This window comes from Felis catus, chromosome A3, assembly GCF_018350175.1.
Source record: "Felis catus isolate Fca126 chromosome A3, F.catus_Fca126_mat1.0, whole genome shotgun sequence".
Lineage (NCBI taxonomy): Eukaryota > Metazoa > Chordata > Mammalia > Carnivora > Felidae > Felis > Felis catus.
In genome coordinates, this window is record NC_058370.1 from 21,883,690 (window position 1) to 21,901,378 (window position 17,689).

Here is a 17,689-nt window from a genome sequence, read left to right on the forward strand (position 1 = left end):
AATATAAAACTACGAGAGAAATCTGTGGAAGACAAAAAGAGCTGAGAGAAAAATCTGATCTCATCAAAATTTCTGCTTCAGCTGGGCCTCATTTATTTCTCAAGCTCTGCTTAAAGATATGTCACCGTTTTTTTTTTTTTTTTAATAAGACATGACTAGTGATAAGGAGGACTACCCAAAAGCACAATTTTATTTTTTTAACATCAAAAAAATTTTTTTTAGTGTTTATTTATATTTGAGAGAGAGAAAGAACCAGCAGGACAGGGGCAGAGAGAGAGGGAGACAGAATCTGAAGCAGGCTCCAGGCTCTGAGCTGACAGCACAGAGCCCGGTGCGGGGCTCGAACTCACAAGCCGTGAAATCATGACCTGAGCCAAAGTTGGACGCTTAACCCACTGAGCCACCCAGGCATCCTGCAAAAGCACAATTTTAAATAGGCTAATGGTCCAACAACTTTACAGGGAGAAAGAGCTGGGAGATTCGAGGAGGAGGAAGGGAAATACTGCAGAAGAGTCCACTTAAACTAACACTGATGAAGGTGCATGCAAGTTAACAGCAGTCTTTCAATCAGTTTACGTGGTAAACTACACATAAAAAGACAAACACTTAACTCTTTTTCAAATAAACGGTCTTATAAAGACAGTTCCAAAGTTTCTAGTCTCACTGAGGGAAAGTAGGAAGAAAAACCAACATACAGGGGTTAAAAATGGTAAAATACGCGTTCTAAAGCTAAAAAAATAAAAATAAAAAAGCAAAGCGCTGCTAAAAGGAGCCAGTTTTTGTTCAGGAAGGTTATCTACTTAGTGGATTTCTGCTTTTATTACCTGCAAGCCAAACCAGAGCTGCAGTTATATGAAATTTACACAAGGGTCTTCATTTCTGGAAAGGCAGTCTGGGAGCAGAAGGAAAGAAAACACCTGCTGTTGACTCGATTATGAAGGAAGAAGGGAAATGAGCACCAAGCCCCAAAACAAACACAGCGTCTCGGGATCAGCGGTCACCTGCCCCTCACCTAGAGTGTTGTGGACACCGTCTGCCTCTTCTTTCACAGACTCATCCAGGCGCTCCAGATTCTGCACAAGCAGTGCTACCACCTGCCCATCCACCTTGAGCAACAAGGAAGCAAGAGGAGAGAGGGATACATGTCACAAAACAGTCCGCCAAACGTTCCCATTCCCATCCTCACTTCTCACCCGCATGAACGAAAGAACTAATCGGCCACCTATGGTTTACAGTGTGCTCTCCTGTCCCATTACCTCTCTGAGTCTTGAAATGACCCCCAGGCAAAGAAAGGGCAGGCACCATTATCCTGAACTTAGGATAAGTAAATCAAAGCTTAAGGAGACAAAGTAGAATTCAAGGTTACAAAGTTGGTGAGTGGCAGCGCCAGCACCTGAACCTAGGCCTTCCGAAATCAAGTCCGGTCCTCTTTCTACCTCTCCGTGGTATTTAAACAAACACCTGGCAAAAGTCCCTTCTTAAGTCAGGTCCGTAGTTTGTTCAAGTCAAAAGTCTGTTTCTAGACCACAGCACCAAGAGGTGTTTAACTGGGAAGTTTACTTGCCATAATTTACACTGACCTCAATTTACGGTTAAACTCAAAACATTCCTAATGTTCTATGCTAAGCTCTAATGAAACTATTCCTTCTGATGAATTTCTAATTCCTTCTTGAGAAGAGTATTAACATAATAAAATGTCTCACATTTTATTACATTTAGGGCATAAGACAGCAATTAAATTTCTCATTTGTTTCACGCAACCTTATAGGAAACTTTCAGTAGCCACATCACAGAGCTGCTATTCGGAGATTATCAACTTAGCCAAGACCAAACAGCCACTGAGCAGTGGCAAAAGAAAAGCAAAGACCAAGCTTCCTTCTTTGGTGAAATAATGCTGACACTACTTCATGCTGCTCCCTGTACAATCTGTACTCTTAGGGAGACGGTCCTTGGGGCAACCCTGATGCACACCAAGGAAAGTAACTAAGGAAACTCCTTGTAATCAAGAAGTGAGAATTCATCCGGTAGTAAATTTCTAATTAGTAGTCAGTAAGTAAGCCTGTACATGTACAGGAAGATAAAACCTGCAGTATACCCATGGCATATCCTCTCTCTCACTGCCTCAGTTTCCTTACTTAAGAAATGGGAATAAGTTATAAAGACAAATAAAACTATGTGGCATGTCTTACCCTGGGTCTGGATCAAAAATTAAGTAGAGAGTTGTTGTTATTGTTGTTTTTTAACGTTTATCTATTTTTGAGAGAGAGAGAGAGAGAGAGAGAGAGAGAGCGAGCAAGCAGGGGAGGGGCAGAGAGAGAGAGAGGCAGACACAGGATCCGAAGCAGGCTCCAGGCTCTGAGCTGTCAGCACAGACCCCGACGGGAGGGGGGGACTCAAGCTCACGAACCTCGAGATCATGACCTGAGCTGAAGTCGGACGCTTAACTGACTGAGCCACCCAGGCGCCCCTAAAGTAGAGAGTTTGAATCTAGCTCTTTACCCCTTCTGATATCTGATCATTCACTATTCGATATGAATGTCGAGAAAAACCAAGAAAAACTCCGGTTCTTTGAAGGCAGCCACCCAACCGTGGCTCATCTCGGTCTACTCTTCCAAGTGGAGAGCAATGCTGTAATAGGCAGACGCTCCGTCATTTTGCTAAATTCACATCAACTGACAAAACACTCCCTCTGTGTACTGCAATCAGGTTTTTCTATAACTTGCTCCATTTACTCTCAGGTAATCCTCATAGCTTTCACAGGTGAGCAAACAAACGTCCAGAGAGGTTAACCAGCCAGCCTAACCAAAGTCACAAAGCTTGTGGCAGAAGTGACTGACTCCATGCCTCTCTTTTTTCCCCACCCCACCCTGTCGCTTTGGGGAGGGGAAAAGAAAGGAGAGAGACTGACACTTCCCTGAGCACTTGTGAATAGGGCACCCTGCGACCCAAGGATGCAACAATGGCAAGAAGGACAGATCTTGAAATAAGGCCTCTTTACTCTTTCTCGGTGATGCTTAAAGGAAGCATCTGGCAAGGGGGGAAAAAGCTGAAATTATTGAGTAATCTGTGAACCTGAATTGCAAACGAAGTAGAGTTTCTCCCCTTTCGGCCCTTGATGGTGTGAAGAACAACGAAAGACACTAGCTGCAGATCTGAGAAGACACTGCTGCCAGAATTGAGCAAGGGTGCCCGTAAATACCAGAATGAGCCGTTTTCCCCTCTTATCCCAAGCAGATATGCAATCTTGCTCTCAAATCTCACAGCCAGCAAAAGCTTCACCAAAGAAATCCACTGCAAGATTTTCCTTAATTAATTGGACAATTGGAGTATATATGAGAGGAAACAGAAAACCATCTGGGGGGGAAATATGAACCATGTCACAGTTTGTTTTTCCCTAAATCACCCTGATTGACTTATAATCTCCCTCAATCCTAAAGCAGCAGACACTGCAAATCCACTGGGTATCACATTCTTGTCGGTTCTGCAAACAGCTTCACCCGTTTCAATTGCTTATTGCTGCTTTATCTGCTTTATTTCTCCTCCTTTCCTTGATTCTTCGCCATGTTTCCCATCTCTGCTGTCTGGAAAATGGTGGGGGGGACAGTGGCAGTAAGCAACGCATTCAAGTCCCAGAACGGAATGGTTCCGGACAGTGGGTATTTGGCTGGAGGAAAATCTTTTTCTTTTCTTTTTTTTTTTTGCTACAGAAATCTAACTTCTAACAGGCAGGCTTTTCAAGCTTGCAAAGTATGAAACTTTATGTGGAGCTGGGTTAAATGCAATTTTACCTGATTGTAGAAGGGTCAAAGCAGTCAAAATACATTTAGCTCAGCAAACCCTTGGAAAAATGTTTATATTATGCATAGCTCTGGATATCACCTTAAGAAGCACAAATCAGCATTCCGTCTTACTCCTTCCAGCCCCTTGGGTCTACCACCATCATGCCAATTTTACCTGTGACTAAACCCTGAAACGAAAAACAAATCCTGGTCAGGGATCAAAGTGTCAGCCAGAGCAACCCTGGCCTTGGAAATCGTGACTGTCTTCAGCCTGACGTCTTCTGGGAAGTCACTGGTTACTTCTGCTCGTTAGGAGGTCTCCTGAACAATATTCCACGGGTCCTACTCTGACAAAGTCCAAGGACATGATCAGATCCTCTTCCTCTTGACCAGGGAAGATGGATACAAGAGAAAAGGACAAAAGAAAAAGATAAAGGGCAGATGAGAAGGTCTGAAGGACTCTCTTTCTATCTTGGATAGTCTGCCAATAAGCTTTCCTAAGAGTTTGGAGTATAATTTTGTATCTACTATGAGTTCTGGAAACGTCATATTTAAAAAACTAAGAAAAAACCTCCCACATCCACTGAATCTTGATCAAGAAGTAAGTTTGGAGGTTGCATACGGTAATATGGTCAGAACACAAAATTTATGCTTGTTACCACCTATCTAGTAATATTTTAGCTTCCGCTCTTGCTCCCTCCAGGTTCACTGTCCCAGGAGTGGTCTTCCTAAAATGTTAGGTCAGACTATGTTACTACTCCCTTGCTTAAGATCCTCCAGTCACTCCCCTTCACACTGCCAATTCCACCCCAACTTCCTACCAAGGCCTACAAAACCCGGAGGAAATCTGGCCCTAACTGCGCTCTCTCCTCTCGCCCCAGCTGTGCTCGACCAGTTTTCTGCTCCTCGAATCTGTCAAGCTCATTCCTGCCTTAGGTCCTTTGCACTTGTCCCACCTTGCCCTTGGTCATTCTGAATGGCTGGTTTCCTCTTGTCATCCCACACTGAGGCCTTCCCTGACTATCTAACCTAACGTGACTTCCCAGTCATCGTACATCACATCATTCTATTTTAATTCTTTATGTAACAGAGGATCACTACCGGCTTGCCGGTTTGTTTACTGCTTCTCCCTACACTGGATTTGAGCTCCACAAAGCAGACTCTGTCAGTCTTGCTCACTGCTATATACCCCATTCCCAGAGTCCAGAATATACCAAGCACTCAATAAACATTGAGCGAAAAGATGAACACATGAATTTTGCTTGGGAACAAATACAAACGCAGGTGAAGACATTCATTAATAGAAATGGGGAGGGATAAAAGTGATAGGATCCAGAAACTTACATAATAAATACCTTTAGAGCAACTGAAAACCCTCCAACCTCAGCCTCACCTGAGCAGCACAAATGCACTGCCAACCGGCCCAAGACAAACCACTACAGAACTTCAACGTGCAATGTTTAAGTAGGGTTAGTTGAGTGCAAGAATGGGTATGGAAGGCAATTCCTGACTCCACGCCAAAGCCACTTTTGTGGAACGCCTTCTACCAAATGGTGGCTCCTAGCCATTACGGCCAATATCATGGCCCAGCCACATTTCCACCTCCTCTGGTTGGGACACCTGCACACATCCTCCTGTGAAAGCCTCCCTTTGAGGCCACAGACAGTGCCCTGCAGCTCTGCAGACCTTCCGGATTCTACCCCCTCACAAGTGAGTGCTCCCTCCTCCTCTCTTCCACAGTAGCTGATACCTCTCACAACCGTTAATATTTTGCTTTGCGTGATCATTATTTATTTCATCTTTTTTTTTTTTTTTAAACTAAACATCTATCCTTCCATGTCTTATTTAGGTCCATTCCCTTCAAAAGTTTTTTTTGAGTATTTGTTCAAAACGTTTTTTGAACATCTGTCAAAACGGGAAAAAAATGTTGAACTCAACAAATACTTACAAACATCTCGCTGCATGGCAGATGACACAGATCATTTTAGCCTGACATTTACTAGGAACTTAGTATGCACCAGGCATAATATCTTTATGAAGATAATGGCCAGCATTTATTGGGTGTTTACTCAGTGTCAGACACTGTTCTAAAGATTTATTAAATAGCATTTATTCCTCAAGTCGGTGCTATGCAACAGGCACTACTGTTACCCCCATTTTACAGAAGAAGAAACAAAATGCAGGGAGATTAGGTAACTTCCCCAAGGACACACAGTTGGTAAATGACAGACCTACCACTTTGGCCACTCCCTTGATGGGAATCACATCTCAGGAAAGACCAACCTACAAACAGATGTCCGGAAGCCAATGTGACAAATGCTAGGATATACAAAGTGCTAAAAGAACACAAATTCTGCCGGGGGGGATGAGCCTTAAAAAAATTCAAAAGAGATAAGCTTTAAGCGGCTTTAAAGGATGACTGGGAGCATTCCAGGTAGCCCAGGAGAAGCAAGGCCTGCCAAGCTGAAGGCACATGTGAGCAAAGTCCTAAGACTTCTTTAGAGAGGGATGCCAGAGAATTGCCATCAAAGCAATATACCCTCACATTTAGAACTCCTTGGAAAAGATTCTATCTTCCAGGCTACCAAATCAATGCATTATAAAGCAGAGATATTCACCTTTTGCATAAATAATAGCAGTGGATGTGAACCAAACGTTAAACCCCAAAGATCCCCAAGAATGCCAAGGCAGCACTCTCTCCCCACAAATGTGCTTGTCTATTGCTTAGGACTTCCAATTGGGAAAAAGACCAAGGCAATAACTGCAAACTGCACACCACAATAAATTCTGCCACATGCCCTCTAGCCTCTGTTCATGCAATTCCAGGCCTCTGATATTGGCCCCAAATTAAAACTACAAAGACAACTCAACCCTTGTAAAATGAGAATACTTATCAAACTTCTTCCTGGATGCAGCACAAGGGCAAAAAGAATAAATGAAAGACCACCCACCAGTTCTGCTCTGTTATTTACCGACGGCTTCTGACTGGCTGCAGACAAGCAAATAACATATAAGAGCCTAGGAATGTTCAACTGTGGCTCACACCAGCCCCACCAGTATAAAGCTATAAGAGTCAAAGTCTTAAAATGATTATAATAAAAAAAAAAAAAAAAAAACTAAACAAACAGAAAACCCTTTATAGCAGCTACCTAACGGCTCCCCAGACTGAGGATGAACTGTTTCTTTCCAAACAAACAATAAAATCTGCACGATCCAGCTTTTGTTGGTGGGCTTAGCAACACAGAAAACACAAAGGGGGCTTTTGTGTGAATTGCTGTTTCTGGGTACGTTTTACAGGCAGCAGCCAGGCTCGCTGCTCCTCTCTCGTCTCCCCTGTTCACACAGGCAAAGGATGGTAATTAAAATCAGCCCAGGGACCAGGCAGGAAGCCTCAGTCGGGGCCACTGTAATTAACCTCTGGAAGGTAAGACCGCACAAATGACACTGTGGGGACACAGAGCAGGAGCAAGTGCCACAGCCTTCCTTCAGATGCTTCTCAAAACAAAAGGACAACCCAACATCATCCTTTTCTTTCTGCACAGTGGTTCAAAGGGAAAATAAAGGTCCTGAATTGTACAAAAGTGGCAGCTCGCTCTAGGAAGGAGCTTGAAAGAAAAATGGCACTAGAAATTTTCATCATACTCAGCCACAAATAGCCCTGCTGGACTCCAGCCTCACTCTCTGTAAGAGACAGTCCTTCATATCCAGTGGGTTCACAACCTCTTCGTTCACACCAAATGCCAGCAACAAGCATGGCACATGGGAAATTTCTAGTGTCAAGGACCCTGAGAGAGAAAAAGTGAGGAGAGGGTGGGCAGAGCAGCAACGGGGTCTCAGAATCATTTGGGGCCCCAGTCCCAGCCATTCTGATTCAGTGGGTTTTGGATGGGGCCAGACTACACGCTTAACAAACACGCCGGTGCTTCTAACACAAGTGACAGCAGCAATCTTTGATAAACTGTAAACTGCATCAAGACCAGTACTTAACTAGCATCCTTAGCAGAAAGAAAAAACAAGACGACCGAAGACAACAGAGAGGAAGGAAAACTAACAGAGCCTTGAGGAAGCAGAGAGCTTGGCGGGTGGACGAAGCCCCGCTGGTGTCAGGGTCAGCGGCTGGACTAGCTCCCTCCTGGACTGGCCAGCTGTGGCACCTTCCTAGTCTTGGAGGCCTCTGTGATCACTGATGAGGGAGAAGCTGGTGTGGCGAGACAGGACACGCAGGCTCCCATCTCGGCTGTTCAGGGCCTGGCCAAGTGACTCAGGAGAGGGCTGCGCTTCTGCATCTGGGTCACCTCACGTGTAAAGTGAGGTGCTGAGAACAGATCGGTTTAACTCACAAATAAACTCCTTCCGACTGTCTACTGCCTGGAAGATTCCGAGGCCTTGCCCAGGCGTCACAAAAAAGGTGCACAGAAATCCACCGGCCCTGCCTCTACGGGCGTCCAACTCTGGCTGGATGAGTTGGAAGGTCTGTTCTTGCTTTTAACATTCTCCGGTTCCCTGTCTGTAAAATCATAATGGTATCTGTCCTCACTGGCGCTTGGAGAGAAGAAATATCTGTGAAAACTCTTTGTGAAAAGGTCAGTAGCACCACAGTTAGGGGTAGAAGAACAGAAACACGGAGTCAAAGAGAACACAGATTCCAATCCCAGCTGTGTGGCCACGGGCAAGTCGTTTCGCCTCTCTAAGCCTCGGTGTCACAGCTGGAAACGGGAATAGTGGCTGTTAATGCCCATCTGAGAGGGTACGGTGAGGATCACGTAAAGCGAAAATAATGAGAAAAGGCCTGCCTACAGCAGATACTTAACAAACGCTAGGCCTCTACAACCCCTAGCAACCCCCTCCACGCAGTTCCAAAGAACAAAGTACCCCACAAGCTGCACTGCCAATGTCGGACTCTCCTCCGGCAGTACAGCCTTCCCACAGAGCTCCCACCCACCTGGCTGCCGCCACGGAGACAATGGGATGACGGCCAACACCTTACACACGCCTGCAGAACCCCAGCCGGATGTGCAACTTACCAGAGCATCGATGAGTACTTCCGCTCCCTCTTCACTCTCGTGGAGGGTGTCTATATCTGTTAATTCCTGAAGCAAATCAACCACAGCTATGGACACATGTGAAGAGCGTTAAGGGAATCACGTACATACTGAAACCCTACTGACATTTTATTAAAATCTGTGCTTCCCTTCTGTTTCCTTGCCAATCATTTTATTACCATTCACCCTTAATACACTGTGGTTTTATTAACATCTCTTCAACAAGGTTCTACTCACAGTGGGTGTTCAGTAAATGTTGTTAACCGGCTCAGTCTTCTTCCTTCTGCTGCCTTCCTGGTCACGTATTCCAGAAGTTCGTTTTCCCAAATTTCAAACTTTCAAATAGATTGCTTAGGAGGTTGCTTTTCCAGGGAGAAATAGGCCAACACCCTTCACCCTATCACAGAATTTACATTCTTGGAACTCAGTATAATCTGAACTACCCCGTACAGTTCACCTTCGAAGGCGGTAATGATTTCTGAGATGAGATGGCTGGTGTTTACCGAGAGGTCCGCAGAGAGCAGGGCATGGCAAAATCAGTTTCAAGATGTAGACGGAAGGCTTTACGCTGGACTGCACTACACATCCCCACTTGGGGCTCCCTCCCCTCAAACACCGAGCTGCTATGGACACAAAAGGAAGAACGATGAGAATTAAACAAAGCGAAGGCGAAAATACAAGGAGGAAAATATGCACGAGAGAAAGAAACATGAAAGAGGGGAAAAAAGGAGATATGTTTGGAAACTGGAAGGCAGAACTAAATAAACTAAGTTTCCCTTCCCTCACCCTGGCAACTCTCTCACACATACACACAGACGACCTACGTTTCTGCGGTGAAGAAAGCACTGTGATGGTGACAAAGGCAAATCTGTTTTTCATTCTTGGCCTCAGTTCCCCCCTCTACAAAAAGAGGAAGTTCAATAATCAGAGACATTTAGAAAATTATACACCACAGGCAACTGCCAACGTGTAACAAATAAAATACAGACGTCCTGAAAAGGGGGCCATCAACTCGGAAATCAGGAATGATCCGCTAGAAGAAGACTGGTCAGAAAACAGTAACTAAAAACCATGAGGGCAGAGGGGCCAGAAAGCAGAGCCACAGAAGTAAAAGCCAAGAGACTGGAATATACAAAGGCACATGAAGAGGACAAGAAAGAGCATCAGGGAAGGGAGGGGAGGACAGAAGAGAGGGGAGAGGAAAGAGAAAGTCAGAGCTAGAATTATATGCAAATAATATTTTGAAAGAGTAACCTAATAGCCGCGTGCAGGGTGCAGTGCACTAAAGCACTGAGTGCCGGGCGCGGGGATGGGCAAATGGAAAGCAGGATGAGCAGAGAGCTGGAGGGTGAGGGTTGGGCGGGGAGCCAGGTCTGGAGGAGAAGATTCCACACACAACAGTCCAGGGCGAGACAAGGTCAGCATCAGGGCAGTTTCACTAGAACTGGTAAGAAAAAAATAAAAGGAAAGATACAGGACATGGTAACAAGAAGGATAACACTTGCTGACCGCCCACTGAAGTTCCAGGCATTTTATGAACATCTTTTGCGGAAAGAAAAGCTATTGGAAGGTTTGTCTTACTCATGTATAACGGACCAGGCGACCATCACACGTAAGTAATTAAGCTGTGTCGTCTTCTTCCTCCACTCTTTAAAGTGATATTTACCCCAAACATCAGAGTGCTAGGAAACTTACTATGCCTCAGAGCTTAAAGGTCTTTGGACAAAACTCCTTGATGTGGTCTTCATCAACAAAGTAACCAGAATGCGGTTGACACAGAAGACCGCGTTATCAAACTTGACATACAGTAAACCAAAACGCGGAAGTTGTCTGCGGTAATTTTAAAAAGCAAAACCTGGCTGCCGAATTAACCCTAGAAACCCCGGGGCCACCCCTGACTAGGAGGAATTAGTGGTAAAGACTGCGGTAGCCACCACCGTCACAGCCACCGTGTCTGAGAGTCATCATTATGCTAAGCGCTGGGCTACCGAATCCTCACAACAGCATTATAAGCGTGATATCCCCGTTTTTACAGACAAGAAAGCTAAAGCTCAGAGTGGTTAAGGACCTTAGCTAAAGGTCACTGCAACAGTAAGGGAGAAGGTTAGGTTCATCTGATTCCAAAAATGATGCTTTTGCCACCACACTTCATAACACGGCACAGGGGAACACATGCCCGGTTTAAACGGGGCTAAGTTCTGGTAAATTCTAGCTATTGATCCTACTGTAATGACACTGTCACGTATCTCCAACAAAAATTATTAAAAGTCTCAGGAGAAAAATAAGATGCTGAAAACTCCCCGCTCACCCTCCTCATCTAAGAAACTCCCAAATATATTCTCTTGAAAAGTTCTTACATATGCGATGTAAAAATTGTATTATCTATTCACATGCTTATTTAATATGCATGACATTTGATCCATCTGTCTATCTATCTACTCATCCATCCATCCATCCACCCAATGTAGAGTCAGACACCTATAGGACAGGAATATGAATCGGGCAAAACAACAACAACAATAACAACAAAATAATATAAATCAGGCATGTAGTAAGTACTATCATTATATCCCTTGAATAACACCATGCATAACTAAGTAATTATTAACTAGTATGCGATGACTATTAATTAAACAAGAGCCTCAAGAGACAGGCGGGGGACACGTGAAAAGAACAATGATGAAGAAAGAGTCAGAGCAAACACGAGGACGGGGTCATGTCATATTCATCTTTGGTTCACATCTTCAGTGAACTGAATTACCCCCAAATTATCACTAGCCATGTAATCTTGTTCAAACCCCTTTACTTCCTTACAGCTTAGTTTCCTCGCCTGTCAAATGGTGGCAAATGGTCTCTGCACAGCCCATCTCTCTGAGTAGCTAGAAGGAACAAATTAGGGCACGTACATCGAAGGCCAAGGAAATCAAAGTACTAAGAAAATATGAAAGCATTTTATAAGAAAGACTGTTAGTCAACTCTTCCCACAGAATGGCCAAAGCCCTCACTGTTGCCGTCACTCTTCCCCAAAGCCTCGAAAATCTAAAACGTAAGCTAACAACAGCATGGTCTCCCTTTCTGGGTCACAATGGGTTGGAAGATCTAATTTTATATTTCGGCTGTGCCACAGACATTCAGATTGATCAAGTCCTTTTTCAGCCTCTAAGGTCTTATGGGCCAGGTATCATATTTTTCTTTGATTAGCCTTAATACCATGCTCACAAATGTGTCACGTTAAGCCTAAGAACTTTTCTTAAAAAGGAAAAAAAAAAAATTGACAATGGTGGTGGTTTTATATAGGACAGGATAAATGCCTAACTTTTATCAAGAAAAGTCGTTTCTAAAAATGTTCCAGTAGTTATTTCCCTGCCTACTCTCCTGCCTCAGCTGAGAAGTCAAACACAAAACCAGTTACCAGCTACCAGGTCTGGTAAACATCTCATCAATTCCACCACTAACTGATTTTACGTAAATTCCTAACTTTCACCAAAGAACATTTCAGCAAGGCAGTAATGAGTCCGTAATTGTAATCATCACCTCCCGGGTAATGTAGCATGACCCGGAAGACAGAGGTCGTCTGAAGACCTGAAAGTGGAATGAAAACCCGAACTAAAGACAGGCAGGCAGACTCTCAATTTGGATGAGAAAATGCAGCGTGGTCTGCCGCCCATCCAGCATTTCTTCACAGGCCGACTCTGGGCATGGGTGATAGGTTTTTCCACTGTAGTTACAATTTCATTTCACAAGGTAAAAGGCTCTCCCGTCCGAGTATAATAGGAAAACAGAGAGCCTGTCTCTCTGTGAATTACTAAAACACAGTTTTTGATAGCCTATTTTGTCATGTCGAGTAGAAAGGCCACCCCACACACTCCCTCTGTACCTGTCCACTACTGGGGCAGTAAGCTAGAGTAATAAGAGGTGACATAGAAAAGGCCAGCTGGGCACAAAATGGTCCACAATACAGCAGCTCTTGGAAAAAGAGGGGTATTTACGTCTGGTTGGGTTTTTTTTGTTTTTGTTTTTGTTTTGTTTTTTTGGCACGATCCATGTAGTTTTGGTACAGAAACTGAGCATTAATCTCATTAATCTCCAATGAGACAGGTCCATAAGGAGAAAATTTATTAAAAAAAAAAAAAAAGATTAGAACAAGATAGCAGTAAGCAGATGGGTTTTTTTAAAAAAGTCATTTCATAAAGGATTCCTTAAGAAAAATGAACCAGTACAGTATAGATTCAGAGTATATAATTGATTTAATGCAACAAATGTGGGTTTTTATAAAAAAATTTTTTTTCTTTTGTTCCTAGACTAGGACAGTGAGATATGGCTCAATTAATGCAGATGAGTTTCAAAACACAGACAAAATGGTCTTTTTCTCCTTTTAAAACAGTTGGCACAGAATGACCTAGAATAAACCTGTACTCTTAATTCTCTTCCAATCCTAGATCAAACTAATATGAGGGAGAAAATGCACTCATTCAAGATGCACTAAGGACCTACTAAATGCTAATGGGTACTATTATGCCACAGGGGAGATGCCCAAAGCAGGCTACCACCACCCACATCTTCCAGGGGCAAGATATTCACCTAAACTCATAAACAAGATCAAAGGTTACATTAAGAGGTCCTTTTCCTAAACTGCCACTTTGGCACTTTTAACGTAACCTGACTTTCTTCAGAGCATATTTAAATGGCTTTAAATATGGGAGGCTTATCAGTGCAGATTATCAGACATGTCAGCCTACTGATGAGAAAAAGAAGTACCTTCCTTTCAGGGTAGTTTTGATTCTGGAAATATCAAGATGAGAATAGCTTCCAGCAAAACAACAGCTCGAGAGATGCATGTCTTGTTAGACAGCGCTTGCAGGAAAGCTCTGGAGCAACAGCCGACTCCCTCCCAGTCCAATTAGAAGAAAGCCCCGAGGAGGCTCAGACCCTTCCCAGCCCTAGTCCTGCTCATGAACATGGGGACTCTGACGCAGAGCCCCCCTGACTACTGCACACACCCTCCAGGATAATATGGGATGGTGCACTCAGTTTGCTCCACTCTAGCTTTCTCAGACCCAAACTGCTCAAATTCAATTGATCCCTGCTGGTCTAAAAAAAACTCTGCTCTTTATTTTCCAGTTCCCACAGTAATTCCTCACAAAACCCAACGGGACAACTTCCCAGGTCTTCCTGGCTTTATAGAGTCTAAGAAAACTAAGCAGTAATTTAGGGAAGAATAGTGCTAACGACCACTCCCTAAAATTATCCCAGACCAAAAAAAAAAAAAACAAGCTGTCCCATCAGCACCAAAAATCTCCTCTATAACTAACAAATCTCTCCCTTCCTGCATATTAGCATGCAACTCACTGTAATAATGCCTGAAGTTAACGTTACAATGAGGCCACATTTTTCTGAATCACCAAAGTCTGAAAGCAGACTTTGGATAAATGTGGTTTATTCAATACATACATACACATATATATATATATATATATATATATATATATATATATATAAAAGTTTATATGTATAAATTATATATATGTTATATAAATACACAATTGTATAATATACAATTATATATTTATGTAACTTATATATAATTTATATATAATATAAATATAATTTAAATATTATAAAATATTTATATATTTGTATATAATATACAAAACATATATTATATATAAATATTATAAAAGTAATATAAATATATAACATGTTTATATAATTTATATATAACTTACAAATCATATATATATATATATATATATATAAAAGAATAGAGCACTTACCAGGGAAGCAGTAGTAGTGATTTTTTTTGTGGGGGGTAGGTGGGAGGGGAAGGGGAATCATGAGCCTGATGTCCTGGTAAGTTTCTAGTGACTACAGGAGCACGTCAGCTCCCAGCATGTGAGGCATGGCAATTTCCACTGCCAAGATACAGACCATGAAAATAAACTTGAAACACACTCTAATCTCCACATCTGTCAAAAGCTTACCCATCTCCAATACCCAATTCCCTAATCACCCCCAAGCCAGAAGTGACTCATACCTCAGAACTCCAATGGCATTTCCTGAGCACAATGCTCCAAGGGCACTTACCGTGCATAGTAAGTAACTTGTAAGTGAGTAAGTGTTTTTGCTATCGACTGGAGTTATTATTTCTTGCTTCCCCAACAGCACCCAATAGGGCTTATCACAAAGAGGAGAAACCCAGTAAATGCCGTGATCTACCATAAGGACTTTAGAAAGGATTGCCCTGAGCTGTCACTCAAACTGAGAATGCAGCTAATGACATACAAAAATAGGATACTTATGGATGTTGGGCTGTGGTGATTTATTTTTTTGTTGGTGGTGGTAAAAGGGGTGATGAACCACCATCTGGGGTTTTTATCTTCCCCTTGTTTCATTCTTCCTTGTTCCTTTAGGCAAAATGAGTAAATATGGCTTACACTGGGCCACAAAAACTGTTTAGCAGTACCTTAAGAAAATATCTTTAAATATAACTTTGATTTTATGATTCTGTAGAAACTCCAAAAGGTTCACAAAAAAGGGGCTCTAAACATATTTAAATGACTTACTTCAAAGGAAAAAGCAGTAATTCTAAAAGGCGGTAGCTGTTGGATCCCACCTTGCCTTCCCTTCTAACATAGTCAGAGTGACTCTCCAAAGCTGTGTGAGAGGTATGCCCCTCCCTCTCAGCCCCTCGTCCCCAGAGGTGCTCTTCACAGACCAGAATTCCACTCGCGGGCCTGCTGGGCTCCAGCCTCGGGGGGGGGGGGGGGGGGGGGGGGGGGGGGCAGAGACGGGGCCCAGAAGCACTGACAAGCCCTCACCAGCAGCAGCGATGCAGAGCGCCAGAATAAACTCTGAAGCTGCCTCTCACGGTTGAAAGCACGAGGCACAAGCTGTCGTCTCACATCCTCTGCTCTTAAGGTTACGACAAACCAGCCTCTGATCCAATTAAAATCCCTATAGTTTATGTTTTCTCAGAGAAGGACAAAGGCAAAGATGACCTGAGCTTGTGGGGGGCATGACCAGCCACGTATGGTCTTGGTTGATAAATGAAGAGTTAAAAAAGATGAAAAATCTAAGTCATGACTGCCATGAAATTGTTCATTCACGGTACGGTGTTTCGGGCAGTTACAGCTGTACAACAGTAAATTGTTAACAAGCGTCTCCTGAAGAAAAATCTCCATTCTAGACCACAGGTAAGACAAGACACAGGGTGCAAGGCTATGGGGAGACCACCGTCCCAAAACGGGAGAGGATGCATCAGTTGCAAGTCAAGAGGGCCTACCCTTTCCTGAAACCACTTTCAAGAAAAACTGTACTTTGAGGAGGATGACATTTCCCCTAATTGCTTTAGCTAATTAAAATTAGGTAATTAAAAAAATTTCAAATGCACTTTAAATTTGATGTAGGGCATAATTAAAAATCAGATTTAAAAAAATATCATTAGGGCAGTAGGGTGAAGGCTGGCATACTAGAGGGGGAAAAATGCAGCCTGGCTCTCAAGAAAACAGGAGGGAAGTGGCAGTCTGTCAAAGTTATTATAGGGGGACTTGTTTTTTTCCTTTTTAAAGACCAGAACTTAACAACTTGGAACATCTGTGCCCTTGCCTTTCCCAAGTATACCGATGTCGAACAGCGCTCTCGCGTCAGTCTTCTCCCCAGCAGGAACCAGCCTGGTGAATCAGCAAAGTGTCAGCATCTTCGGAAGGCTGCTACTATTAGACTTAGCAGGGATAGAAAAAAGAATGAGGGCCGTGTCTGCAGAGACAAACTTGGTGCTGCGTGTGTGAACACACAAGGGAGCTGACGACTGGGCGAGGCCGTCAGGGACGTGGCAAGTCGTATGAGGAGAGGACTCAAAGGGCGCTGGAGAGAGCACTGGGCTGGACATCAACCAGGGGCCTAGAGTGCCAGCCTCAGCCTCAACAGTTGGCTGTCCGACATCTGGACCTCAGATGCGTCACTAAAGAAATAAAGAAGGCACTGGGTTAAGTCATCTCTAAGGTCTGTTTAGATTCAGAAAATCTACCATTCTGTAGGTGAGTTAAGATGTGAAGTCACAACTAGAACTCTCCCTTACCGACACTGTGAGGACTAGTTAGTACCTTGAATGGGACCGATCAGATGGTCGATACCCAAATATGTGTTTCTTGCCTGATGCTGCTTGATAATCCAGTATAGTCCACTGTTCCTCAGAGTCTAGTACAGTGCCTGGTACGTAATAAAACACTCAAAGCACGTCTACCGAATGACTTCATGAGACCCTATACTAAGCTTACCCAGAAACACGCTAATTGACCAGGGTTCTCATACAACCCACAATTCAGCAGAAAACCCTGGGGAACCCACTCATCAATCTGAGGACTTACGGAGTGATTCTTAATACTCTCAAACCTAACATGAAGTATCAGAAATGGTTTAAGATCACCCTTCAAGAAGCCTGCATTAAAATTATTCCCTGATTTATTTCTATGAGAAATATCAGGCAGGAAAGAACCTAGTCAGACATGCTCTCAGGAGAGAGATTACCAGAAAGATGAAAATAACATGAAGCAGCAGCAGATTCCCCGTGAATATCACTCAGGCAGACTAACTACATTTGTCTCATACCTTCGGAAATCTGGATTCAAATAGAACAACTATTGGAAGAGAATTTACTTTAATGAACATATCCCCGACCACAGGCACATCAAAAACCGACTGCAGAAAGCTGCTGCACATCTGAGAGCAAAGACAAAGTATAAGATGGTTTTGGAAGTCACGGTTCAGAGTCAGTTAAAAGTAACATCTAGTAAGTGCCTACTGTGTATCAGAAACTGCTTAGCCCTTAACATCGTCTCCTTTAGTACTCTCAGTAACACTGCAAGGCAA

General features: G+C 43.3%; 1 protein-coding gene across 1 annotated transcript in view; it reads right to left on the minus strand.

Moving 5' to 3' along the window:
• CTNNBL1 (catenin beta like 1) overlaps nucleotides 1-17,689 on the minus strand; it is a 161,345-nt gene that overhangs the window by 98,290 nt on the left and 45,366 nt on the right. Inside the window, exons 5-6 of the mRNA XM_003983481.5 lie at nucleotides 8,804-8,901; nucleotides 1,013-1,106 (exon numbers count right to left, since the gene is read on the minus strand). Of these exons, the coding sequence (XP_003983530.1) occupies nucleotides 1,013-1,106; nucleotides 8,804-8,901 (192 nt within the window). The remainder of the gene's footprint in view (nucleotides 1-1,012; nucleotides 1,107-8,803; nucleotides 8,902-17,689) is intronic.